The 27,341-nt window shown below is 47.6% G+C and overlaps 2 protein-coding genes across 2 annotated transcripts; one reads left to right on the top strand and one right to left on the bottom strand.

Moving 5' to 3' along the window:
- Positions 1-788: 788 nt before the first annotated feature.
- Positions 789-22,311, top strand: GCNA (germ cell nuclear acidic peptidase). The gene is made up of 8 exons (XM_060002043.1): positions 789-835; positions 9,740-9,780; positions 13,160-13,528; positions 14,679-14,754; positions 18,593-18,737; positions 19,934-20,072; positions 21,076-21,280; positions 21,589-22,311. The coding sequence occupies exons 1-8, from the start codon at positions 789-791 to the stop codon at positions 21,836-21,838; spliced, it is 1,272 nt and encodes a 423-aa protein (XP_059858026.1). The 3' UTR covers positions 21,839-22,311.
- Positions 22,312-24,362: 2,051 nt separating this feature from the next.
- On the bottom strand, positions 24,363-27,037 carry CXCR3 (C-X-C motif chemokine receptor 3). Its single transcript, XM_060002042.1, has 2 exons — positions 27,026-27,037; positions 24,363-25,868 (listed from the first exon to the last, which is right to left on the bottom strand). The coding sequence occupies exons 1-2, from the start codon at positions 27,035-27,037 to the stop codon at positions 24,696-24,698; spliced, it is 1,185 nt and encodes a 394-aa protein (XP_059858025.1). The 3' UTR covers positions 24,363-24,695.
- Between the last annotated feature and the right edge of the window lie 304 nt (positions 27,038-27,341).

Raw genomic sequence — 27,341 nt, 5'->3', positions numbered from 1 at the left:
AGGGAAGAGGTGGAGAGGTGGAGGGGGCTTAGAGAGGAGGTGGAGCGGAGGGGTGGTGAGGCGGAGTAAGGAGGAGAGTTTGAGGCCCCGTTGGGGCGGAAGTTGGAAGTTGGTGGAGGCGTGGAGGCGTGGGGGGAAGGTGACCTGATTCCCCGTGCGAGTAGGGGGATGGGGAGAGTGAGTTGGATTGAGGTGTGTGTCAGGGTGTGGCCTGGTCTGTGTAAGCCTGGCTATGAGCAGGAGTAGGGAGGTGGTGGAGGGTACGGGGGTGGCGGGGTGTGGGGGGTGGGAGCGTGTGAAAGCCTGATGGAAGACTTCCTTGGGGCATGAGGCGGAAGTAGGGGGAATGAAGATGTGGGGAGAGGGGAGCGCCGGTGGTGATGTAGGGGGTGGTGGGAATACATTTAGGGTCAGAAGAGCATTGGGCCGGGGACAGAGTAGTACATGCTAAAAGCCTTACAGTGGGGAGAAAATTGATCTGGGGGCTGATAAATGAACGATTGTCCTCCCTGCACATCTCTATAACAGGTGGTGGTTGAGGCGGCTTAACATCAGGGGCCGCTATGGGCTTTGGGCTTTCTAATGGATCAACGAAGAACCTTGGTGGGGCAAGGTGGGAGAAAGGTCAGCAATAAACAAATTTAAATACTTCTCTTTTCATAGAGCAAAGTTTTGGCTTTAAGTTGGGGTGAAGAAGCTGCTCAAAGGTAAATGCAGAACGTAGAAACATCTAACTGGTTCTGGTTTCCTTTCAAACGTATATCCTTGTCCTGACTACAGACGCGGACATGTCCAAAGCAGAGGATGGGCGTTGGAAGAACCAGGATGATGATTGGTGAGATTTGAAAAATTCTCTTTTCTCTTAGTTTAGTCTTACTCTGTTGGCAAAACGACTTTCTCAAAAAGTATATGTTTATATCACTTAGAGTCTACAGAGTGTATAATTTGGTTAGTCATAAAATGAGAATTGTGAAAAGAGAGCTTAGAATCATGGGAGTCCAGTTTCTATCCAATGCATGAATCCTCTGTATAACAGCTCTTTTAGTGGCCAGGAGTGTACAACTTCATGAAGCAACACAATGCAGTGTTGAATATGTGTAATTTCTAGAAAGTTCTTCATTCTGGTGAACTTCAAATCTGTCCTTTTGTTACTCCCAGTGTTCGCAGTGCTGCCCTCTTGAGGTATGCAGGTGAAGTATTTTTCTTCTCTGGGATAGGTATTTTAGGATAGTTGCCTCATCTCCTCTAAGTCTTCATTCTCCCAGAACACTGCTCTGTTTTCCTCCTTCACAGGTAAGATAAGCATACAGATAAGTGTCTGGTATGGGAGAAAGTAGAGACCATAGACTAGAGAGTCTGGAAATAGACCCAAATACATATGAAAATTTAGTTCATGATGAAAAAAATGACATTTCAAATCACTGGGGAAAAGATGGATTCATTGACAAATAATTCGAAGATAATTGGTTGACCATTTGGAAAACAATAAGAATTGGATTCTTACCTCATCACTCCTTATACCAAAATAAATTACACTTGGATAAAATATTTAAAAATAAAAAATGAAACCATTAAAAATGCTAGAAAATATAGCTGGATTTTGTTTCCAGTAATTTTGGAGTGGGGAAGGTCTTTCTAAATTTGATATCTAACAAAAGCATAAAAATGACAACAAACTGGAAAAATATTTTTATTACTTATGATAAAAGGCTATCTTCCTTAATCTACAAAGAACTTTTAAAAGGAGCAATTATGGAGTTCCCAGGTGGCCTAGTGGTTAGGATTCCGGGCTTTCACTGCCATGGCTGGGGTTCAATCCCTGATCGGGGAACTGAGATCCCACAAACCACGTGGTGTAGCCAAAAGATAAATAAATAAAAGCAACAATTTAAAAAGGTGAACAAACAGAAAATGAGCAAAAGTTTTAGAAGGTAGTTCTCAGGGAAAAAAATACAAATGGCCCACAGACATTAAAATTTATTCAACTTTTAATTTTATTTTACTTAAAGAAATGAAAGAATTTTAAATGAGTGAGATACCATTTTTCATATATCAGATTGGCAAAGATTAAAAAAAATTTTTGATAATACCCAGTGTTGGCAAATTTGTAGGGAAATTTCATACAGTCATGGTGGGACTATAAATTGGTGCAACCTTTTTTGGAGGGCAATCTGGCAATGTCAAAATTTTAAATGCCCATGTCCTTTGGCCCAGTAATTTCACTACTAGGACTTTTTCTTTCATTTTTAGGACAATTTTATTTAATTTCTGTATACATATACGTAAGTGCAAAAATGTGGTTGCATCGTACATGTTCTTTTTTTTTTTTTTTTTTTTTTTTTTGCAGTACGTGGGCCTCTCACTGTTGTGGCCTCTCCCGTTGCGGAGCACAGGCTCCGGACGCGCAGGCTCAGCGGCCATGGCTCACGGGCCCAGCCACTCCGCAGCATGTGGGATCTTCCCGGACTGGGGCACGAACCCATGTCCCCTGCATTGGCAGGCGGATTCTCAACCACTGCGCCACCAGGGAAGCCCTGCCCTTTTGATTTTTAACTGTAAACTCTGCATCCTCAAGTCCTTTCCCCTGTGGTCCCTTTCTCAGAATTCACTTTCATATCTTTAAATAGAAATATACCACTTGGCAAAAAACAGGCTTCTCACTGATAGCTAATGATACTCAACTAACATTCTTGTCCGGTCTTTGTGCAGTACGGACTGAGCAGCTTGTGCCTTCTAATTTTTCTTCTCCTACCCTATTGTGATCTTCATTTCATAAGCCCTTAAAACCTTTTTGCATTTCAGAAACTCTGATTGATGGTTCTTTCCATTTGAGATTTTTGACATTTGGTTGCTTATGACGTTAGTAGCCTTTCTTTAAAACAGAATGTATTTTATTTTGCAGTTGCATTCTTACTGTGGACTCAAGCAGTGATGAAGAACTTGATTACTGTAAGTAGAGTCCCCTCAAAGAGCAGTAATTTACAATTTAAAGCATAATTTAGCCATGTCTCCGTAGAGATGACTAAAATGTGATTTGGGACATTTGATGTAAGCTGTCCTAGGTTTGTCTCCTCTAGGGTTGGTTCTAGATTGGCAAAGCAAAGTTTATTTTCCTACTATGAGGAGCAGAGGAAGTTCTTTGTGCTTCTTTTCCAATTTGCTTCCTTTACTTTTTTCATTCAAGGTCTCCTTACATTTATTTCTTCTCTCTCATGGGAGATGTAAGAGTCCACCATAAATTTTGACCAGCTGTAATTTATGGACTTTGGTTTTAGGGAGTTAAAGACATGGGTAAACAGATTTGATTATGCTTCAAATGCTTTCTGATGCCCTGTTTCTTTCTCTGTGTCAGTTGTATCTGGAATGAACCTGCAGAAAAGGAACATCAGGTGAGTAGGAGAATTAGTGAAATTTGACTTTTTTAAGGAACAATGTTCCTGGTAAGATGACTTAAGAATAAACATCACATTTTCTCTGTGAATCCTATGTTCAGGGTCATAATGGGTGTTTGGTCTCACAACTGGGTTCAAAATATATTTCTTATCCATGGCCCATTATTTAATTGGGCAGTTTCTTCAGAATGTCTCTCTGGGGGGCTTCCATGGTGGCGCAGTGGTTGAGAGTCCGCCTGCCGATGCAGGGGACGCGGGTTTGTGCCCCGGTCCGGGAGGATCCCACATGCCGCACAGTGGCTGGGCCCATGAGCCATGGCCACTGAGCCTGCGCGTCCGGAGCCTGTGCTCCGCAACGGGAGAGGCCACAACAGTGAGAGGCCTGCATACCGCCAAAAAAAAAAAAAAAAAAGAAGTCTCTCTGAACCATCCCTTAACTTCCAGTCTCTACTATAAGGCCTTTATCAGTTTTTACTCTTGTATCTGTGCGGAGCTTTTTTTTTTTTAAATAAATTTATTTATTTTATTTATTTATTTTTGGCCGCCTTGGGTCTTCGTTGCTGTGCGCGAGCTTCTCGTGGCGGTGGCTTCTCTTGTTGCGGAGCATGGGCTCTAGGTGTGCGGGCTTCAACAGTTGTGACTCACAGGCTCTAGAGCACAGGCTCAGTAGTTGTGGCGCACGGGCTTAGTTGCTCCACAGCATGTGGGATCTTCCTGGACCAGGGCTCAAACCCATGTCCCGTACATTGGCAGGCGGATTCTTAACCACTGTGCCACCAGGGAAGCTCCCGTGCAAGAGCTTTTTAAGTGGGCTCCTCACCCTGATTTCTTCCTTCTCTGATCCAGTCTGTATCGCACTTCCAGATTAATCTCCTGAGTCACTGCTTTGATCGTACTAATTCTCTATTCAAGTTGCTTATCATAGGGAAATCAAACTGGTAAACCCAGTAGGTAAAGTCCTCTGTGATCTGGCTCTAACCTAACTGTCAGCATTATCTACTACTTTTCCTATTTAGGAGCCCTCTGCTAGATGAAGGGGTGTTGCCCAGGTGCCAAACTATAGGAAGTGCTAAGAAAAAAAAAATTCCTGGAATAAAACTGTAATAACTGTGGTTTCCACATCAACTCCTTGAATTCCTGTAGAAATATGAATTGACCATTCCTGTCCCCCACCCACCCACCCAAGGCGAAATAGTGCTGTCAAGTGGGAAAATGTTTTTCTAGCTAGTTCTGATTTACCTCTGTTGATTATTTTTGCAACATGCAAGCCACCAAGCTTGACACCAATGTGTGAAAGTGATTTAAAGTCAGCAGTTGCAGTCAGCTGAAATACCGGAACTGAATAATGCATTGTATAAAGCTATCTATTGGAAATGATCAGTTTTATTATTTATACTTTTAAAGTTAGGTCTATTGAGGAATGACTTAACATACAGAAAAATTAGCCCTTTTTGGGTATACAGTTTGATGAGTTTTGACAAACGTATGTGGTAGTGTAACCATTACCACAGTCAAAGATGCAGAATTTCCATCACTGCCCCTTACATTTTATTTTTATTTTTATTTATTTATTTTTTACATCTTTATTGGAGTATAATTGCTTTACAATGGTGTGTTAGTTTCTGCTTTATAACAAAGTGAATCAGATATATATATGTTCCCATATCTCTTCCCTCTTGCGTCTCCCTCTCTCCCACCCTCCCTAACCCACCCCTCTAGGTGGTCACAAAGCACCGAGTTGATCTCCCCGTGCTATGCAGCTTCTTCCCACTAGCTAGCTATTTTACGTTTGGTAGTGTACATATGTCCGTGCTACTCTCTCGCTTTGTCACAGCTCACCCTTCCCCCTCCCCATATCCTCAAGTCCAGGCGGTAACAAAGCACTGAGCCGATATCCCTGTGCCATGCGGCTGCTTCGCACTAGCGCTTGCTGCTTTTAATGTGTTTTCTTTCTGTTTAATTTTTGACAGTTTGATTAATATGTGTCTTGGCGTATTTCTCCTTGGATTTATCCTGTATGGGACTCTCTGTGCTTCCTGGACTTGATTAACTATTTCCTTTCCCATATTAGGGAAGTTTTCAACTATAATCTCCTCAAATATTTTCTCAGTCCCTTTCTTTTTCTCTTCTTCTTCTGGAACCCCTATAATTTGAATGTTGGTGCGTTTAATGTTGTCCCAGAGGTCTCTGAGACTGTCCTCAGTTCTTTTCATTCTTTTTTCTTTATTCTGCTCTGCAGTAGTTATTTCCACTATTTTATCTTCCAGGTCACTTATCCGTTCTTCTGCCTCAGTTATTCTGCTATTGATCCCATCTAGAGTATTTTTCATTTCATTTATTGTGTTGTTCATGGTTGCTTGTTTCATCTTTAGTTCTTCTAGGTCCTTGTTAAATGTTTCTTACATTTTGTACATTCTATTTCCAAGATTTTGGATCATCTTTACTATCATTATTCTGAATTCTTTTTCGGGTAGACTGCCTATTTCCTCTTCATTTGTTAGGTCTGGTGGGTTTTTATCTTGCTCCTTCATCTGCTGTGTGTTTTTCTGTCTTCTCATTTTGCTTATCTTACTGTGTTTGGGGTCTCCTTTTTGCAGGCTGCAAGTTCGTAGTTCCCATTGTTTTTGGTGTCTGTCCCCAGTGGCTAAAGTTGGTTCAGTGGGTTGTGTAGGCTTCCTGGTGGAGGGGACGAGTGTCTGTTGGATGAGGCTGGATCTTGTCTTTCTGGTGGGCAGGTCCACGTCTGGTGGTGTGTTTTGGGGTGCCTGTGGACTTATGATTTTAGACAGCCTCTCTGCTAATGGGTGGGGTTGTGTTCCTGTCTTGCTAGTTGTTTGGCATAGGGTGTCCAGCACTGTAGCTTGCTGGTCAGTGATTGAAGCTGGGTGCTGGTGTTGAGATGGAGATCTCTGGGAGATTTCCGCCATTTGATATAATGTGGAGCTGGGAGGTCTCTTGTGGACCAGTGTCCTGAAGGTGGCTCTCCCACCTCAGAGGCACAGCACTGACTCCTGGCTGCAGCACCAAGAGCGTTTCATCCACTCGGCTCAGAATAAAAGTGAGAAAAAGTAGTAAGTAAGTAAGTAAGAAAGCAAGAAAGAAAGCAGGGAGGGAGGGAAGGAAGGAAAGAAAGAAGGAAAGAAGATAAAGTAAAATAACGTAAGGTAAAATAAAATAAAGTTATTAAAATAAAAAATAATTATTAAGAAAAAAGAATTTTTTTAAAGAAAAACAAACCAAAAAAAACGGATGGATAGAACCCTAGGACAAATGGTGGAAGCAAAGCTATACAGACAAAATTTCACACAGAAGCATACACATACACACTCACGAAAAGAGGAAAAGGGGGAAAAAATCATAGATCTTGTTCTCAAAGTCCACCTCCTCAATTTGGGATGATTCGTTGTCTATTCATGTATTCCACAGGTGCAGGGTACATCAAGTTGATTGTGGAACTTTAATCCGCTGCTTCTGAGGCTGCTGGGAGAGATTTCCCTTTCTCTTCTTTGTTCTCACAGCTCCTGGGGCTCAGCTTTGGATTTGGTCCCGCCTCTGTGTGTAGGTCGCTGGAGGGCGTCTGTTCTTCGCACGGGGTTAAAGGAGCAGCTGCTTCGGGGATTCTGGCTCACTCAGGCCGGGGGAAGGGAGGGGTACAGAGTGGGGGGCGTGCCTGCGGTGGCACAGGCTGGGGTGAAGTTGTACCAGCCTGAGGCGCGCCGCGCGTTCTCCCGGGGAAGTTGTCCCTGGATGCCGGGACCCTGACAGTGGCGGGCTGCACAAGCTCCCCGCAGCGGGGGTGTGGATAGTGACCTGTGCTCGCACACAGGCTTCTTGGTGGCGGCAGCAGCAGCCTTAGTGTCTCATGCCCATCTCTGGGGTCCGCGCTTTTAGCCGCGGCTCGCGCCCCCGTCTCAGGAGCTCCTTTAAGCAGCGCTCTTAATCCCCTCTCCTCGCGCACCAGGAAACAGAGGGAAGAAAAAGTCTCTTGCCTCTTCGGCAGGTCCAGACTTTTCCCCGGACTCCCTCCCGGCTAGCCGTGGTGCACTAACCCCCTGCAGGCTGTGTTCACGCTGCCAACCCCAGTCCTCTCCCTGCTCTCCGACCGAAGCCCAAGCCTCAGCTCCCAGCCCCGCCCACCACGGCGGGTGAGCAGACAGGCCTCTCGGGCTGGTGAGTGCCGTTCGGCACCGATCCTCTGCGGGAATCTCTCCTCTTTGCCCTCCGCACCCCTGTTGCTGTGCTCTCCTCCGCGGCTCCGAAACTTTTCCCCTCCGCCACCCTCAGTCTCCGCCCGCGAAGGGGCTTCCTAGTGTGTGGAAACCTTTCCTCCTTCACAGCTCCCTCCCACTGGTGCAAGTCCCGTCCCTATCCTTTTGTCTCTGTTTATTATTTTTTCTTTTGCCCTACCCAGGTATGTGGGGACTTTCTTGCCTTTTGGGAGGTCTGAGGTGTTCTGCCAGCGTTCAGTAGGTGTTCTGTAGGAGTTGTTCCACGTGTAGATGTATTTCTGGTGTATCTGTGGGGAGGAAGGTGATCTCCACATCTTACTCTTCTGCCATCTTCTTTACGATCCACCCCTTACATTTTAAATGGTATGTCATGGATCCTTAGAAATACTCTGGTTTACAATATTATACATTATAGAGCCCTTGTTTAATAATAAATTTAAAAGTATCCAATTTTTAAGTAGAAAAATTGGTTTCTTCCTTCCTCCACTAGGTAGATGTTGAACAAATATGTAAAGAAAATCCATTTCAATGGGTCTGCCAGGAGTGCCCACAGATCTTGGTCCAGACCCAGGAGGCTTCTGTATATGGGATATTGTAGGAAGGGTGAATTTGGGGAGGAGGTGATGAGTTCAGTTTTGGGTATGCTGAAATTGAGGGGCCTATAGGCAGGGCTGATATTCAAAACATTTACAGTCAATAGATACAAACAGGGATTAGTCAGGATGGCTGCCTGACTGGTTCGAATAGACACCATCAGTAAAACAGTTGGTGAGGCTGTACCTGTGGAGACTGACTAAAAATCGGCCCTCCCCACAGGATATCCAGGTAGGAAGCTGGCACTGTGGAGCGAGAAGTTAGAAGCAAAGTTGGGCTGGCGGATGGATAATGTTTACCCAATCCTTAGGAATTAATTGGATTGGCATGAAAGGGGTGTGGATAAAGCCTGGGAACGAGTGAGGAAGAGAATTGAGTGAGAAGGAGTGGGCAAAAAAGGTGAGAAGAGAACCAAAACCAAACAGTATCCCAGAGATCAAGAAAAGAGAGAATTTTAAGGATGGAATGAATGGTCAACAGGAGAGCAAAGGCCCATCAACTTGGCAGCTTAAGCTGTGACAAAGCGAGAGAGAGGCATGGACATATATACACTAGGACACGTAAAATAGGTAGCTAGTGGGAAGCAGCCGCATAGCACAGGGAGATCAGCTTGGTGCTTTGTGACCGCCTGGAGGGGTGGGATAGGGAGGGTGGGAGGGAGGGAGATGCAAGAGGGAAGAGATATGGGAACATATGTATATGTATAACTGATTCACTTTGTTATAAAGCAGAAACTAACACCATTGTAGAGCAATTATACTCCAATAAAGATGTAAAAAAAAAAGTGGTGAATATGGTGGAAATGGATGAATAGATTTGTGCCTGTAACTGGTACAGACAAGTCCTCTAGCAGTGTTTTAAGTAGTTTTCTGTCTCATCATAAAGGTATATCACACTTATTGTACACTGTTTGGGAAATACAGAAAGGTGGAGAATTTCAGCCTTCTGGAACCTCTGACCCAAATACCTGGGCCAGCTGAGAACGACGGTCCCAGAGGCGTGCTCACCACCGGCATCCTGGGTGGCACAGGGATACTGCTGAGTTGGACTCCTGCCAAAGCAATCCATCAATTAGAGAGGGCGGTGCTGGCTTCAGGCTGCAAAGAGTGGCGCCCAGGAGAAATCTCCCTGCCGAGGCTGCCTCTCTGTATCTGTGGCAGGGGGATCTCAACGTGGATAAAGAGAAATGGCAATTAAATAAACCTTTCCTTAATCAATTTCCCCCTGCGCCAAAACTATTTGAACACATACCGTCTGACAGCCCACTTCAGTCTCTCAGTACTTGACACATTCCTCCTTTTGAAAGGATTGAGACGGATGGAAAGATTTGGTATGAAGATAGGAAAGATGGAAAATCAGGAATAACAATTGAGGAGTTCCGGAGAAGGGGAACAGAGTTACTGTGGGAAACCAACAAGTCATTTCAAAGTGATTATGCTCATTGGAACAAAGGTAGAAAATGCCATGAAAAGAAGAATGTTGCATTCATGCTTCTCTTTTGTTTTTCCCTGTCTCATCACTCAGCTACGTGGTGATCAACTCAGACTCTGACGATGAAAACCTCTGTGAGCAAAAGAGAGCTAAGATAGCTGAAATACATTGCAAAGGCAAGTATACTACTAACTTAGAGAAGATGCAGCCTCACCATGCACAGTCATCTCAGGATGAAAGTCAGCAAATGTTCTATGCTGAATAATTTCGTAGTGAGTGCCACTGTTTTTTCCTCCTATGTGCTGGATGTGGATATGGCTGGGTTCCCCGCACCGCCTGGTCAATTTCCTAACATAGCAGCAACTGTTCTTGCTGCCTTAGACCCCAGGCATCGCCCTCAGTAGAGTTCTTAGCTACCCAGCGTTACATCGCGGGAGCAGAGGGAAGTCAGGAACTCAGCCTGATTAGCGTGAAGGTTGCCCTGCTCCTCTGCCTTCCGCTCTTTTCCTCTTTCCCTGTATGTGGGGATGACAGAGAGGAGGAAGGAGGAGTAAGAGACAGGGGCGCATTCTTTCCAGCCTGATGGAGGCTCATGTGTGAGGCTTATGGGCCAGCTGGCAGTGACTTCTCAGAGGAATGCTTGTTTTCTCTGTCTAGCTGTTTGTCTTTGCCTTTTGCTACCCCCTTTATATTTTCTAGAGAGTCCTGTTTTTCTTAGAGCCTGTTTCCCATAGCAGGTCCTTGCCTCTTAGGAGTCAGAGGCCCTCATCACCTTTCGGGAGGCACGGAGTTTTACTCGCAGTTCAGAACCTGCTCAGTGGGTGTGAGACATAGGAAGACTAGGAGCTTCTTAAGCCTTTGGGATAGTATTTTATTTTTCTTTATTTTTCTTTCTTTCTTTCTTTATTATTATTATTTTTTTTTGCGGTACGTGGGCCTCTCACTATTGCGGCCTCTCCCGTTGCGGAGCACAGGCTCCGGACGCGCAGGCTCAGCGGCCATGGCTCACGGGCCCAGCCGCTCCGCGGCATGTAGGATCTTCCTGGACTGGAGCACGAACCCGTGTCCCCTGCATCGGCAGGCGGACTCTCAACTACTGCGCCACCAGGGAAGCCCGGGATAGTATTTTATTGATCTCTGTTTGCTAAGTACCTGGTGTAGGGCATGAGACACAGGCACCTACTTAAAGTACTGGCACCCTTAAAAATACTGGCTACTTATTTGATAACTGCCTCAGATATACCACTGATATCAGAGAAGGGAAAGGAGAGGTGGCTTGGAACCTGCATTTCCTACTGTTTCACCACCTGTCCCCTCTCATTTCCTTTTTCCCTCCTCTCTAGCTCTGAGTGGATTGCCTGAGCAGGACAGAGGTCCAGGTGCAGAGTAGGGGGTATAACATGACAAGCTACTGTAATGCAGAGGGAGCCCCGAGGGAGGTAGCTTTAGAGTAGGGGCCTGAGTGACAAAGCCAGAGGCCAGTTTATCACCATAGGCCACCAGTTGCTAACTCCTTGAATCAGAAGATCCATCGTCTTTTGAGGATGAACTTTCAACTAAGGCTGCTCTGACCGGTAGCATCCATCCCAGTAGTGGGATGAAGAATGCTTCAACAGGACTGTCTTTGTATGTTTCTTTACTGTTCTCCACATGCCATTTCTTTTGTTATGGTAGTGAATTTAGGCAGTTTTACAGGAAAAAAGGCCCAAGAAGCTTAAACACATACTTCCAACCTCACTTGAAACCTTTGTCAATGTACAGAGTCATTTTTTACAGATTGTAAGCAGTGTGTCCCTACTTTTTATTTATTTATATTTTATTGAAGTAGAGTTGATTTACAATATTGTGTTAGTTTCAGGTGTGTTAGTTTCACAGCAAAGCGATTCAGTTATACACACATGCATATATATATATATATATATATATATATTCCTTTCTTCTGTTCTTTTCCATTATAGTTTATTACAAGGTATTGAATATAGTTCCCTGTGCTATACAGTAGGTTCTTGTTGTTTAGCTATTTTATATATAGTAGTGTGTATACGTTAATCCCAAACTCCTAATTTATCCCTCCCCCCAACACCTTTCCCCTTTGGTAAACAGAAGTTTGTTTTCCAGGTCTGTGAGTCTGTTTCTGTTTAGTAAATGAGTTCATTTGTGTCCCTACTGCTTAGAATTTCAGCTGCAGGTGGGAAAACTTTAACTCTTCTAGGAAGGATGACTTTTTACCATAGGAACACCCACTGCTTTCTCTTTCCTTATTGCATATCTGAAATTTTTTGATAATTAATTTAAATCATAGATGAGACTCAAAATATATTATCCCAAATCTGCAATTTTAGGATACAGAGTTTTTTGCACCATAAAGATATTTTCACAACTTGCTCATGCTGTGGTTTATATTTTTTACATCCAGAATCATAGAAACCTAGAAGTTGAACCCTGAGCAGACTGCAGAGAGCTTGAGTCTTAGGCACGTTGCCCCTGGTATCCAGATAAAGGGATGGATCCTCAGTGAGGGCAGGGACAGTCTCAGTGTTCCCAAGGCCTTTCAGTGCTGGCATCAGAACTTAACTCCTTACTCTCGCATCAGTGGTTTTGAGAGCTTCAGACTTATGGACTAGTTAAAAAATGAAATTTTGGTGACTAACATAGAGTTGCCAATTTTTAATTTGTCTAATGATGGAAATAAACTCCAACTACCATCTATCACCATAATTTCATAAGGTAAAGAGCACCAAAAGTTTAGTCAGGACATAATCTCAAAATAAAGGACAGTCCTTTAAATTATAGAAAGCTAGCTTGATAGGGGAAAAAGAAAAACAAACCCACTTTATTATTCTGATTTCTCTTATTTTGCTCTGGCCCAGTGAAAATATACAAGTTTCGGACCTGTGGGAACCCCTGAGCACCTACAGAGAAATGTGATTTGAAAATTGCCTCTGGGTTTGGATTGCTATTTTATCTGTCACTGTTCTCAGTAAAATAAAAAAGTAATAGAGGTAAAATCGTCTAAATAACTGATTCTTACCTAGGATTCATTATATCACAGTTCCTGACTTGTTTAATTTTTTAAAAAATTTATTTATTTATTTTTGGCTGCACTTGGTCTTCGTTGCTGTGTGTAGGCTTTCTCTAGTTGCGGCAAGTGGGGGCTACTCTTCATTGTGGCGTGTGGGCTTCTCAGTGTGGTGGCTTCTCTTGTGGAGCACGGGCTCTAGGCGCTCAGGCTTCAGTAGTTGTGGCACGTGGGCTCAGTAGTTGTGGCTCGCGGGCTCTAGAGCGCAGGCCCAGTGGCCGTGGCTCACAGGCCCAGCCGCTCTGCGGCATGTGGGATCCTCCTGGACCGGAGCACGAACCCGTGTCCCCTGCACCGGCAGGCGGACTCTCAACTGCTGTGCCACCAGGGAAGCCCCTGACTTGTTTAATTTGTGCTCAATAATCTGAACTTGAGTTGAGGGTGTGGGGGTGGAGGGAGTATGTTTATACATCATTGTGTCTCTTGAATTTCAGATGAGATTCTGGAAGTGTCTGATACCGATGAGCAGCCACCCCAGGAGTCTCCAATACTTATCACTGATGATGATGATGATCATGATGATTTGGAGGGCCCTGTGCTAATAGAAGATGATTCGTGTGATGAGGACCAAACTCCCTCAAATGAGAAAAAGAAGAATGAGTTTGCTATCTCCCTACACAAACCATCTTATGATGTTGGTAAGCAGGATCTTGGGGAAAATGTCTGCCAGCCACCAAGTGATGATCCTAAGGCTGAGCTAGTGATTTCAGTTGGAAAGTTGTCAAGTGATGAAGAGCCTGTACGTTTGGTGGCAAAACCAAGGAAAAGGAAAAATAAAACCAGACACATACCTGTGACACCTGGTAAGCCAATCAAACCAAGTATGCCTGTCCCACTAAGGCTAGCGCCACAAGTGGATGCCCTTTCCCCCGTATACGTCTGTCTTGTCGAGTCTGCTTGTCCTGTCTACTAACCCTCCGCTATGTTTCAGCAGCTTCCTAGTGGCCGAGGGAGGCAGCCATCCCAGTGAGAAGGCTCTTTCTGGGGAAGGGCGAGGAACACCTGTGTTGTCCTCATGCTCCAGTGTCTTAGTATCTGCCGTTCCATCCATTGGCAGTGCTTTTTCCCTGCAATTTTTTGTCCTGAGGACATCCCATTTTTCTTAGGATCCAGCCCAATTGCCACTTGCTGTAGAAAGCCGTAAGTGCGAGGTGCTCCTCCCTCCCAGGTTCCCAAAGTTCCTAGGCCCTGTCACTAGTAAAGCACTTACACAACTGTGTTAAGTACGTTTCTGAATCTGTCCTCCCAGTAGATAGTGAGCCTTTTCTTTTTCTTGGCCACATCACATGGCATGCGGAATCTTAGTTCCCTGACCAGGGATCGAACCCGTGCCCCCTGCAGTGGAAGCACAGAGTCTTAACCACTGGACCGCCAGGGAAGTCCTGATGGTGAGCCTCTTGATGGGAGGGCTCTCACTCATCCTTTAGTCTCTCCTGGAGTCTAGCCTGGTACTTGGCACGTACTAGACGTTTAATAAGTTTTTTAGATAAATGAATGAAGGGCACTAACTCCTGATACGTGAATTTCTGGCTAGAGCAACCGGCAGTATGGGTGCTAGACAAAAGGAGAAAGATTTGGCTTGCACATTGGATGAAGGTGCCACCTAGGATGGGGGCCTTTTCCTCAGAGTGAGTGCGTGAGTTATGCCACACCATTCCTGGTACTGCACGTGCCTCAGTCGCCCCCACAGTCTAACCTCCAAAGGCATATTCATGTAGCCTCATAATAGTCCTCAGCGCCTAGGACAGAATCCTATCCCGCTTACTCTGCTTACTCGCGTAGGTGAAATCTTTCATGCAGACTAACGGAGGAGGGTGCCCGCTTCCGAGAGAAGCGTTGAGTGTATATGTGCTGCTCTGGGCTTGGCTGTGAGGGCTCCTCCTGAGATTACCTTTCTGTGAGTTGCTGGTTGGTACCAGTTTTCAGGGTACAAACAAACTACTCTCTTTTCAGTTGTTAAAAGAGCAAAGAAGCATGGGACTTTAAAGAAGAAACCCGGAGCAGCAGAATTTGAAAAATGCGAGCCTGGGTATGTATGTACTGCTCACGGTCAACGGCACAGGAGTTGACTGCATAGTTGTCACGTGCAAAGCTGTCCACTGGTCACGTGTGGGGGTTTTCAAGGGGATGAAGAAGTCTGCTGGGGCGGGGAGGGGGGGGGCGGCACAAGTTTTACCTCCCTGAATGGGGAGGGCAGAAGCGGCAGGAGGAGGAGAGGAGGAAGGGGGGGGAGGAGCCTTGGTGCCCTCCCTCCCCCTCCCCCAACAGAGCCGGGGCGTGGGCACTCTGCACAGATTTCAGCGATTCCGGGCAGACTGGAGCCTTTTTACCCTCCCCTCGCCACAGGAGCTCTGGCCCCTGAGGTTTCCTTTGTCCTTCCACTCAGATTAAACAATGATGTGTAGCTAAAGATCCTTTTTTTCAGGCCAGATACAGCCTCATGGCCACCAGTTTGCACTGAACTGAAAGCAAAGGCGGTGGGAATGGTGAGAAGGCAGAACAGATGTGTTCCCATCCATTGGAATTGGGGGGAGGCAGTCAAGATTGTCTTCCAGGGTTTTCTAGTGTTCTGGATGGACCCTTATTCTTTTTTTTTTTTTTTTGGCGGTACACGGGCCTCTCACTGTTGTGGCCTCTCCCGTTGTGGAGCACAGGCTCTGGACGCGCAGACTCAGTGGCCATGGCTCACAAGCCCAGCCGCTCCGCGGCATGTGGGATCTTCCTGGACCGGGGCACGAACCCGTGTCCCCTGCATCGGCAGGTGGACTCTCAACCACTGCGCCACCAGGGAAGCTCCTTCTTGCAAATTTTTAAAGCTTAAACGTTAAGGTGAAATAAATAGTCTCTTTATCTTTATTAAGCTATATGTTAGATATTATATTGATACTGAAAACAACAGGTCATTTAGACCACAGACATGTTAATGCTCAAAGGAAGCAAAAAAAAAATGGATTTTCTCACTTAGGTTCCAGGAACTTCTCACTTTTTCTCTTAAAAATATGATATAGTGAGCATACTTTTCTTTGTTTTTCTGTGCATTCAGGAGTAATTTATACTTACATCTGAGTTATCTTACAAAAGAAGGGATATATTTGAAGGACTGTACGTTTCTTTTTTTACCTGTATTTTGGGGCAATAAATGCATCTATTTTTAAACATATGGTGTTTTCCTTTTAAGAAATTTATTTATTTATTTATTTTTGGCTGCGTTGGGTCTTCGTTGCTGCGCACAGCCTTCCTCTAGTTGCTGCGGGCGGGGGCTACTCTTCGTTGCCGTGCGCGGGCTTCTCACTGCGGTGGCTTCTCTTTCTGTGAAGCACGGGCTCTAGGCACACGGGCTTCAGTAGTTGTGGCTCGCGGGCTCTAGAGTGCAGGCTCAGTAGTAGTGGCGCACGGGCTTAGTTGCTCCGTGGCCTGTGGGATCTTCCTGGACCTGGGCTTGAACCCGTGTCCCCTGCATTGGCAGGCGGATTCTTAGCCACTGTACCACCAGGGAACTCCAATAATTGCATCTTAAGGGGAGAAGAAGAATGATGTGTCAGGCGTAGGGGCAACAGAGAAACTTGGACTTGAGCAGAGAGGCTCTCTGTTTCTGCATTTCTCTTTGGTTCGGCGTGTCACGTCTTAGATGGGTCCCCTTGCAGCAAAGCTTGTTCTCTGGATTCCTAGATCCATATTTAAGCTGCTTTGCCTCTAAGGGACATGTGTCTTGGGTAGAGTGTGACAAATGAAGGAAGAAGCTGCTCCTTTGTGTCATTGTCCTCTGCCTCATATCAGGAGGCTGGCCTGTTTGGGCTCTTCTCTGTTGCCTTGCTGCTTCCTGTTTCAGTCTGTAGGCTTCCTGTTGTGCTCAGCATTGTTCCTGTGCAGGCTGCTTGCTGGTCATGGTGTCTGATGCATGCGTCTGGGGTCTTGTTGGTTCCTCTGATGTGGAGATACTCAGTTTGCAGTAAAGCAGCATTACCACTGAAGTGAAGGCTTGCTAAGCCACAAGCTGCTTGATGTGAGTATAGACACACGCAGGCATCACGCTCTCTGCTGAGGTCTGCAGATGGTTTAGGTTTTTATCTGCCACCTTTTCTGATGCAAATTTGCTTTCAGGACTAAATAATTGGAGGCAGAAATATTAGTCACCCTTATCAGACTGTGGGGCAGAAGTCCGTTACTTTAGCTGCCTATATCTTCTCTGGTACTTTCCCTCTGTCTCCACCCTGGGCAACTCTCATAGGGTTTTATTTTGTGACTTAAGGGTTAATGAGCGTCTTGGCAAAATCTCAGTCTCAGGGTTTCAGGTCAGAAACACTTCCCTCTGTTTGCTACTGGTTTATCATCTTTTCAGCTCTGTGGGCTCATCTCTTTGGACTCGTGGATTGTTCCAGCCGAGATAAAAACGTTTCAGTTTAGGCGCTTCCCTGGTGGTGCAGTGTTGAGAATCTGCCTGCTAATGCAGGGGACACGGGTTCAAGCCCTGGTCTGGGAGGATCCCACATGCCGTGGAGCAGCAGGCCCGTGAGCCACAACTACTGAGCCTGCGCGTCTGTGCTCCGCAACAAGAGAGGCCACGACAGTGAGAGGCCCGTGCACTGCGATGAAGAGTGGCCCCCACTCGCCACAACTAGAGAAAGCCCTCGCACAGAAAGGAAGACCCAACACAGCCAAAAATAAATTAATTAATAAACTCCTACCCCCAACATCTTCTTTAAAAAAAAAAGTTTCCGTTTAAATAAATAGATATTACATGTGTGAGTTTTTTATGGGCTCGGCAGTATTCTTTGTGCATCTGAATTAGGCCTTGAAAGATGGGGCAGCAATAGTGGTCTAATGGAAATACCGTGAGATTTGGGTCAAAAGATTCAGTGTCTGTGAAATTTGGGTAAGTCATTTAACCTCTGAACTTAAGTTTCGTCATGTGCAAAGTGGAGATGGTAAGAATAGTAGTAGCTTCTTTGGAGGGTGGTCGTGAGGATTAAATACGATGATGCAAAAGGAAGTTCTTAGCAAATGATGAAGTGCTCCACAGAGGGTGGGTCTCAGTAGAGGTGGAGGTGTGGCCATTCTAGGCCATGGACAAATCGGTTCATGTCCAGGGAACATTTAGGTTGCCCAGTTTGGCCAGAGTGGAAATGATAGCTGGAAACAGAGGTTGGAACCAGGTTGACCTGGGCCTTGAATGTTAGGCCAGACAGTCAGTGAAAAGCCAGGGAGGGACATCATTGGAACATGGCCTAGGAAAATTAATCTGCAGAGGTGTGTGTGTGTGTGTGTGTGTGTGTGTGGTTGGATTAGAAGAAAAAGAGCCTGGAGGTGAGGAACACAGCGGGATGCTGTAGTAGCAAGGCATAGAGGGGAGGACAGGAACTTGACCTAGAATGGTGACAGCAGGGTAGAAAGGAGGGGCTGGCTGGAAGAGATGATGTGAAGGAGACAGTGGTCTGTCTTTGTGCCTAGTTGAATGTGGGGTGAGGGAAAAATGAATTTAAAAAGTCTCTGAGGTTTTTAGCCTGTTATAACAGAAGTTGAACCATTAAACACATTTAGCAGGAGACATACTCCGGTTAGTAAGTTGGAAATTTGCACTGGGCAGTTGTAAACGCAGATCTTAGGAAAGAGGTGGAGACTGCAGATCCAGATGTGGGATCACCCCTGTTGAGGTTGGAACCATGGGCTTCATGTCTCTGACAGTGTGCGGGGAGTGACGAGAAAAAGGCTATGAATGGAATCTTATAGGAGATGCCCTTGTAGCAGGAGCTGGAAGGAAGAGGGACCAGCAAGTCTTCCCTAAGTCTCTCTTGACATGACCTGTATGTATGCATTTCTTCTACTGATTTCTTTCCCTCTACAAAACTCAGTTGAATTTACCTTTGCAGGCATTCTGAGTGCAAAATACCTGGGTGTTTCTTGCGTGGCATTGAGAACTTAAAGCAGTATTCTGGAAAGAATTTCAAGCAAAATAAGGATGAACTGGTTCAGAAAATCTACGCTCTGTGTAACAGCTCTGTCTTTGATAAAAAGGTAGACTCGATGAAATAAGCACTTACTGAGCACCTGCTGTATGCCCAGCTCTCTTGGGAGCTGGAAGGTGTGCAGATATACTAACTGTATATTTCCTTCCCTTGAGAAGTGTCAGTTTAGATGGGGAGGGGAGTTGAGACATGCATACGTGAAAGACACAGAATGTTTTGTGGGTTACCGTATATGGTCCAGACTGTTACTACCACAGGTGATCAGCAGAGGGAGAAATCACTGAGAGCCTGAGCGGTTGGGAAATAGGATTGCCTGGAGGGAGTGAGACTTCTTCTGGGTCTTGAAGGATGGTAAGGGGCGAGGACAACAGTGGAGGAGGAGAGGGCAAGTGTTGAAGCTTGACTATCTGGAAGAGAGGGTTCGTGTTGAAGGATACTAGGAAAGAGCTGTGGGACCTTAGGCAAGTTACTGAGCCCCTGTTTGCTCATCTGTAAAATAGGGGCAGTCCTAGTACCCTAGTCCCTACCACCTACTACTTCACAGAATTACCATTAGGCCTGGATAGGTGAATGCCCCTGAAGTGCCTAGAACAGGGCCTATGACACAGTGAGCAGTACATGTTAACTAGTGTAGGGCTGGTTAATGGAGGGCCTTGGGAGTCGGGTTGGAGGAACTTAAATTGAAATCAGTAGGCACCACTGCCCAGGGATGGGATGTAACGTGGAGTGCCTGCTGAAAGAAGTTGTTCTGTCAGTAGCCTGTGGTGTGGACTGGATCGGAGAGAATTTGGAGGCAGAGAGACCTGCGGTCATGAGGTTTTCCAGAGTTTATTGACTCTGGTGACAAAACTTCCTGCAGGGAATGTTCTTAGATCTTTCTAAAGGTTCCCCAGCCTTTGGTGCCCTTTCTGATGACAGTGGTGTTACATCAGATAACTCTGATGAGTGGAACCTTAAGTGTTCTGAGTTGCAGTTTTAGTTGTGCCTCATGGCTCTCATGCGCGGGCTCCATCTCCTAGCCCAGCAGAAGTGTCCTTCTCTCCTTGGCTGCCCCTGACTTTTGTCTCCATACAGGGGAGCACAGAGCCTGCATTCACGTGCTTGCAACAGTCTCATCTTTACGTGGGCTTCAGCTTAGGTTTTATTCTCCCCAGAATGTTAGTATTTGCAAAACTCTTGAGTTGATATTTTCTGGTCTGCTTAGAACCACTTTCTGATTCGCTCTTGTTTGCTTTTTGTTCTCAGATGCCGGAGAAAATTGACATCGGCTGGAATAAAAAGATGCTGAGAACTGCTGGTTTATGCACCACTGGCGAGACTCGATACCCGAAGAGGCAGCGTTATGCTAAGATTGAGATTTCTCAGAAAGTCTGCGATTCTGCAGGTGATGGCAGGAGCTGGGCAGCTCCCCTGCTGCACTTACATCCGATATGGCGCCTGGGAGGTTACTCTTGGGTGCTGGTGTTCTCTGGCCGCCTGTGTCACAGCTTTCCCTGTCACTCCTGGGTGGACAGGCCTACTGTGTGTTGCTTAGAGGACATTATTATTGGATGTCTCACCACCACCAAGAATCCAGTTCGTCCATATTTCTACCGGGCCTAACTTTCTCTCTGCAGCTCCCCACTGCCAGCGGCAGCATCTCCATCCTCCCAGTAACTGAGGTTCAAGGTCCCCTATATCTAGCCAATCACCGGATGTTCATAATGACTCTCCTATTATCATCATTCCTTCTCTGTCTTTGCCTCTGCCTAGCTATGGACCCTCATCACCTCACTTCTCTCCCTGCTCCATGCAGTTTCTTGCTAGGAAACCTTGGGCTTGCCAGTGCCTCGAGTGTGGCTTTCGAGGCCATCGTACTTTGCCCCCCTCCATGTGGCCAGTCTTGTCTCTCACTACTCCACCTGTGCTCCAGCCAGGCTTTCTTCACGCTGGCTTTCAAAATGGACCACATGCTTTCCTGACCCCAACCTTGGCTCACCTTCTCTACCACACCTAGAAAGACCTTGATAATTTTGCCAGTCTAGTCAATTGATCTGAGCCCAGCTCAGATCCCAGCTTCTCCACGGAGCTTCTCCTGACCAAACCCCACTTTATGCTCCTGGAGGGCGGCGACCGGGTCTCAGCTGGATGTATTTCTAGCAGTGTCCCACAAAAAGAGCACATTGGAGCTTTTCCAAAAACACTTGCTCCGCTGAGGCTCTCTGCCATTAATAAAATCGGGTTGAATTCAGTAGAAATTTCACCTTCAGAATCCTGGGGCGATAACACTCCTGCCTGCCCACATATGCTTATGTGTCTGATGGGGTGGAGAGTCTAGGGGTGGTTGGGTAACAGACCAGAAGGGAATCGGTTTAAGCCTCATGATTTCATTTCATTCCTCTTCTAAGACCGACTCCGGGATACTTTGGTCCATGAGATATGCCACGCAGCCTCCTGGCTGCTCGATGGCGTCCGTGATTCTCATGGTGATGCATGGAAGTATTATGCCCGAAAATTGAATATGGTGCACCCGGAGCTGCCCAAGGTCACCCGTTGCCATAACTACAAGATTAACTACAGGATTCATTATGAGTGTACTCGGTGCAAATTCAGGTAAGACCCTTCTCCTCAGACTTTTTCCAGTTACGTTTTTACTATGGCCTCCACGTAGTCTTCAGTGGTTTTATCAGGAAGTACATGGCTATCTGACTTGAGGAGTAAAACTTCTCTACTCCTTTCCATGTCTTCTTTCTCCATTCTCTTCTGCTTTGAGCCAGCCTGACCACGGCCACTGCCTGGTGCCCCACTTGCTGAGATCCCACAGAAGAAGTCTGGCTGTGGGCTCAGGGGCAGCAGCTCTGAGAAGATGCGGACGTACAGTGACTGATTTGTTTGCTGTGTGGTGTCTCTTTCCTCCTTAGGGTCGGCCGCTACACCAGATCACTGGACACCGAGCGCTTCATCTGTGCCAGGTGCCGCGGCTCTCTGGTCCTTCTGCCATTAACTCGTAAAGATGGAACCCCCATTGAGCCCCATGTGAGACCATTTGCCAAGTATGTGCAGGAGAATTACAGAATAGTCAGGAAGGAGACGGCAGGGATAGGTCATGGGGATGTGATGAGAAAGCTCAGCAAGGATTTTACTGCCAAAAAACAAAGCCAGGTTCGTTGAGGTTATCTGAGAATGTATTTGTGTGAGGTGAATCATCTATTGGTAAGGAGTTTTAGAAAGATATCTTTGATGCTGTGAAGTTATGAATATTAGAATTTAAATCCTTCTTTAAAAGTTTCCTTTTGTTAATGATGTTTGTTCTTCACTAAGAGTTCTGTTGCTAACCATTTTGTGCTGATACCCAAAAGCACTTTTGATCTACCTTGGGTCTTATTTAGATGCTGTAGTTTTAACATGTAGAGCAAAATGCAAAAGAGAAATGATGTCTGGAGAGTGGCACGTTGAGAGAATGAGGCATGCTGAGAAGAGAACAAGTTTTAAAGACAGTACTTCAAAACCAGAGCTGCTGTCAGATGTAACCTGTTACACCTACCTGGAAGTGAAATACAGACATGTTTCATGAGTTTAGTTGCTCTTGACATTGTATGAAGCCACCTGAACAATGTGACTGTTCATAAAATAAAAATAAACAAATGTTTTCTGCAGCTCACTTGTTAGCAAAGTCTGTTCATTGACAACCCATGTCCAGAGCAGAACAAACCCTTGGGTCTTTGTCTAAGACCCCGGACCTCTCAGGCTCTCCAGGATGTGTCTGGAAGAACAGCCTCCGTTTAGGGTTTCTCTTGGATTTTTGTGACTGCCCATAAGCACTTCAACAACCTCCCCACTTTTGGGAGCTGTCTGGGATGTAGACTGGAATCAACGTTGTATTTGTTTTCTGTTTCTGCCAAAACAGTCTGCCAAAGCAGATTACCACAAGTTTAGTGACTTAAAACAACACAAATGTATTATCTTACAGCTCGGGAGGTCAGAAGTCTGGCGCAGACCTCATAAGTCTAAAATCAAGGAGTGGGCAGGGCCGCATTCCTCTCTGGAGGCCCTGGGCGGGGGAATCAATTTCCTTCTCTTTCCACCTTCTAGGGGCTGCTTGCATTCCTTGGTTTGTGGCCCCCTTCCTCCATCTTCAAAGCCAGTGACATCTCTTTTCTCTGACTATCTCCCCTTCTGCCTCCCTCTTTTACTTTTAAGGACCCTTGTGATAACACTGGGCTCACCCAGATAATCCAGGAAAATCTTATTTTAAAGTCAGCTAATTAGCAACCTCAATTCCCTTTTGCCATGTGAGGTAACATTAACATATTCACAAGTTCTAGGGATTAGAGTGTGGACATTTCGGGACTTGTTATTCAGCCTGCCTCAAACATCTTTACTAGTCTAGCATCACTGATACTTTTTTATAGGCAGGATGTGTTATTCTGTCATCTGCCTTCCATCTTTCCTTCATTTTGCAGATGCTGAGAGTGTTCTTTCAGTGGCCACAAACTGAAGCCTAAGCACAAGTATAGATGGGATCGGGTATGTACACAGGGTGGTACGCGCTCCCGCAGCTAAATCCTTGGGTCCCTCTTCTCCAGTCCCACCTCCAGCCACATCTGCAATCTTAGCAAAGCCCAGCTGGCCTGTGAAACTGGATCATGGCCCATTGCTGACTTCATTAGGGAGAACTGACAATGCAGTGGTTCCACCCCTGCAAAGGGAGGGTCCAGCCCTCTGCCTTACCTCAGTAGCCCTGGTCACTTCCCCCACTCACTTCCACCCCAGCTATAGCCATGGGAAGATGCTCCCTGCAGCCCACACATGCCTCCAGGTGGCCTATGTGCTAATGACTGCCAAGTCGTCCGATCTCCTTTTTTTCCAGTCCTACTTGTATCTCCTTAGTAAGAGCCTGCGTCACCTCTAACATGAATAACCACTACAGCCTTGTAACCTATGATACCCTCACCTGATCCCAAACTTAACGTTCAGTCTTTTACACCCTTTCTCTACCTGAACCCTTAATTCTAGCCAGTTGGGACCAGTTATCATTCCTCCAATAAGCATTGCTGTTTCCAGCCTTCCCGCCTTTGCTGCTGCCCTCCCATCTGCCTGGAAATACCATCTTTCCTTCTCTTTGCCCTTGGAAATACTACTTGCCCCTTAAGTTCTTACTCATTTCTCTGTCTTCAAGAAGGCTTCCCAAATGGCTCCAGCCGCAGTGCTCTGAACATGTGCTGCACATTTGCCTCGTGGCATAGACTGCTTGGTATTGTCACCTATACATTTTCCTTGCTGGCCTAAGCTTCTGTAGTGCAGGGACTATGTCTTATTTATGTCTGAAGGCCCCTTCCCCAAATTATGCCTAGACAGTGTCTAGCCAGCGGGTTGGCTAACTGCCTACCCTGCACCCATGTCCCTGGGTGCTTCCCTGTGAGGGACAGGTGTGCCCAGGAGGGCAGAGAGGAGGGGAGACAGAGACAGAGGCAGCATTGTTTGGCACAGACCAGGGCCAGACAAGGAGAAGCAGGAAGTGCATCCCCAGAGCCTGGGCAGGGCTGGCTGCAATGATGCACTAACACACCCTGGTCCTGATTAGCTTGTTTATTGAAAAGTTTGAAGCAGAGTTTTAGACATAAAAATCAAAGTGAGCAAACACAGAGGTCTCGGGAACCACAGCCATAGTCACTGCGGAACAGGAGGCCCGGCCAAGGCCGCTGCCATTATGCTGTTTGCCTCATGCTCCCTGCATACGGGGAAGGCTGAGGCCTAGTTACTGAATTAGGAGGGTGGTGGGGTTCCGAGCGGCCAAGGTAAGAAGGGCCTGAAGGCAGCCACCTCTGAAGCGGCGGGATGGGGGCTGTGCAGCTAAGGAGCAGTGATGGGGCAGCCCCCAGAGCCAGGAGGGCGGCTCCCTGGGAGACCCGGCAGTACCAGGGCCATCGGGGACTCCAAGGAGTGTGTGTCTGGGGAGTGAGCGAGGGAGGAGCCTGGAATGGGGGAGTTGGGCTGCGTGGGAAAGGGGGATCCCCCATCCCAAGCCTCACAAGCCTGAGTAGGAGGCCTCTGTGGTCTCAGACCAGGATGAATCCCGGCGGGAAGCCGGAGGCTGCCGCTGGTGGCCCCTCTGGTTGGGGCAGCCCAGGCGCATGAGTAGCATCCACATCCGCTCTCGGAACTTGACACCCACAAAGGCATAGAGCAGAGGGTTGAGGCAGCAGTGCATGTAGCCCATGCCCGATGTGACTGACTTGGCCACGTCCACACTGCTTTCTCGGCCACAGTTGCGGGCCACGGCCCCCAGCTCCATGAGGGTGTCCACCAGCACCACCAGGTGGTAGGGGGTCCAGCAGAGGGCAAAGGCCACCACCACCACCACCACCAGCCTCATGGCTCTGAGCCGCCGCTGGCCCCTGGAGACCAGCAGCACAGCCAGGATGCGGGCATAGCAATAGGCCATGACCAGCAGCGGCAGCAGGAAACCGGCGACCAGCTGCAGAATGCGCAGGGCCGTGCGGCCCACCTGCGGGAAGCTGTACTGGCAGTGGGTGGCGTTGAGGCGCTTGTCGTGGTGGGCGGACAGGAAGATGAAGTCCGGGAGTGCAAAGAGCAGACAGAGCCCCCAGACCGCCACACAGGTGATGGCCACGCGGGTCGGGGGACCCCGGCGGTAGAGCTGGGTGGCGTGCACGATGCTCAGGTACCGATCGAAGCTGATGCAGGCCAGCAGGAGGGCCCCTGCGTAGAAGTTGATGTTGAAGAGGGCACCCGCCACTTTGCAGAGGCCAGAGCCGAAGACCCACTCGACGGCTGCGTCCACCGCCCAGAGCGGGAGCGTCAGCACCAGCAGTGCGTCAGCCACGGCCAAGTGCAGCAGGAAGGTGTCGGTGCTGCTCAGGACCGCCCGCTGGCTCAGCAGCACGGCCGCCACGGCGCCATTGCCCAGCAGCCCCAGCATGAAGAGGAGGCTGTAGAGGACGGGCAGGAAGGCCCGGTCGAAGTTGAGGCTGAAGTCCTGCGGGCAGGGTGGGGAGGCACAGCAGGGGTCACTGTCGTTTTCTCCGTAGTCATAGGAAGAGTTTTCCAGGAGGAAGTCAAGCTCCGAGACTTGGAACTCTTGGCGTTCACTCATCTGTGGAGGGAGGGAGGGCACAGAGCCTGTGAAGGCCTTAAAAGTCACTCCTTCGATTAGGAATTTGAGATTAACAGATACACACTACGACATGTAAAATAGATAAACAGCAAGGGCCTATTGTAGGGCACAGGGAACTATATTCAATATCTTGTAGGTTATCTATAATGGAAAAGAATCTGAAAAAGAATAGATATATATGTAAGCATAACTGAATCACTTTGCTGTACACCTGAAACATTGTAAATCAACTATACTTCAATTAAAAAACATCACTCCTTCAAGATTTAGTCTGAGGAGGCTTTCTCGAAGCAACTCCTCTGTAAGGCAGGCCCGGAGGCCTGGGCTGTACCCTGTAACTGTCCTGCCTTTCTTCTTAAACCACGCCCTCTGAGCTCCAGGTGCCCGCCCTGGGTGCTGGGCTGGTAACTTCCCTTCTCGAAGGCTGCTTCTCTCTCTCCCTTCTGGGTCATCCCATCGGCCCAGGGACTGTGGACTGGAGGGAGAGCTTCCATCTTGTGCCCAGAGCCCTCCCGGCGCCCTCTCCTCTCTCCTTGCCCTTCCTTCATGGCTTATGGTCCTCAGTGTCCTGGCCACGCCTAGTTCCACCACCTTCGTCCCCTGGCGCCTATTCGCCGTCCCCTCTCCTAGTCACTGGCCCTCCTCTTCCCTCCTCAGCCCTTGTCTGGGGACTCCAACTTCCTGCCCCCCACCCCATGGGGCCCCTCTACAAATCACTGCAGCCCCCAAACACATGCTTTCTGCCCCTGTCCTTCCCCTCCCCTACACTGAAGCCTGCCACCCGCCGGGGACTTGCCCAGCAAGCTCTATTAGAAACATTCCTTACCCCCTTCCCCTGCAAACCACCCCATAGCTGAGGGCCTCCCAGGGGCCAATTCAGTCCGGCATGGAAGATCAAAGTTCCAAGTCAGAGCTGAAGGGAGCCTTGGGGACCGTGAGGGGTGAGCCTCAACCTCATGCGTTTCGCAGATGAGGCACCAAAGCCAGAAAGGGGAGGGGTCTCGCCTGTGGTCATTCACAAGTCAGTGGCCAAGGTGGTTTCCCAATTCCCGGAGTGCTCCCGGAGTCCAGAGTGCTCCTTCTACACAACCCCTGCATTCTCTACCTATTCACCCAACCCTCTGGTGGCCCTGGCTTGTGGGCCAGTCCTGACGTTCCCCTAGTGTCCTAGGCTCTCCACTTGGAGCTGTGGTCTGGCCTGGCTGGACAGCGGCACTTACCTCGGGGACCATGGCTGGGCTGGTACTCTGGCTGCCTGGCCGTGTGCTGCCTGCCCCTCTGCTTTGGTGCTTGTGGTCGGGAACCTGCGCTACACAGAGGAAGTCAGGGTTTCACGCGGTTTTCGGCAGCAACCTCTTCCAAGGGGTGATCTATACCAGAACTCCCTAGACCCAAGGCCACGGGGTTCCTACCCCAACATCCCGCTGGCCCGGCGAAGCTGCTCTGGGAGTTGAACACAAGCCTGGGACCAGAAAGCCTGGGGCCGAGGGAAGGGCAGGAGCAGGTGCTTTGAGGGGAGAGGTCTGAAGGAGAAGC

Source organism: Delphinus delphis, chromosome X (genome assembly GCF_949987515.2).
Source record: "Delphinus delphis chromosome X, mDelDel1.2, whole genome shotgun sequence".
Taxonomy (NCBI): domain Eukaryota; kingdom Metazoa; phylum Chordata; class Mammalia; order Artiodactyla; family Delphinidae; genus Delphinus; species Delphinus delphis.
Note: the sequence above shows the minus strand (reverse complement) of the source record. Positions and strands in the feature narration are given on the sequence as shown.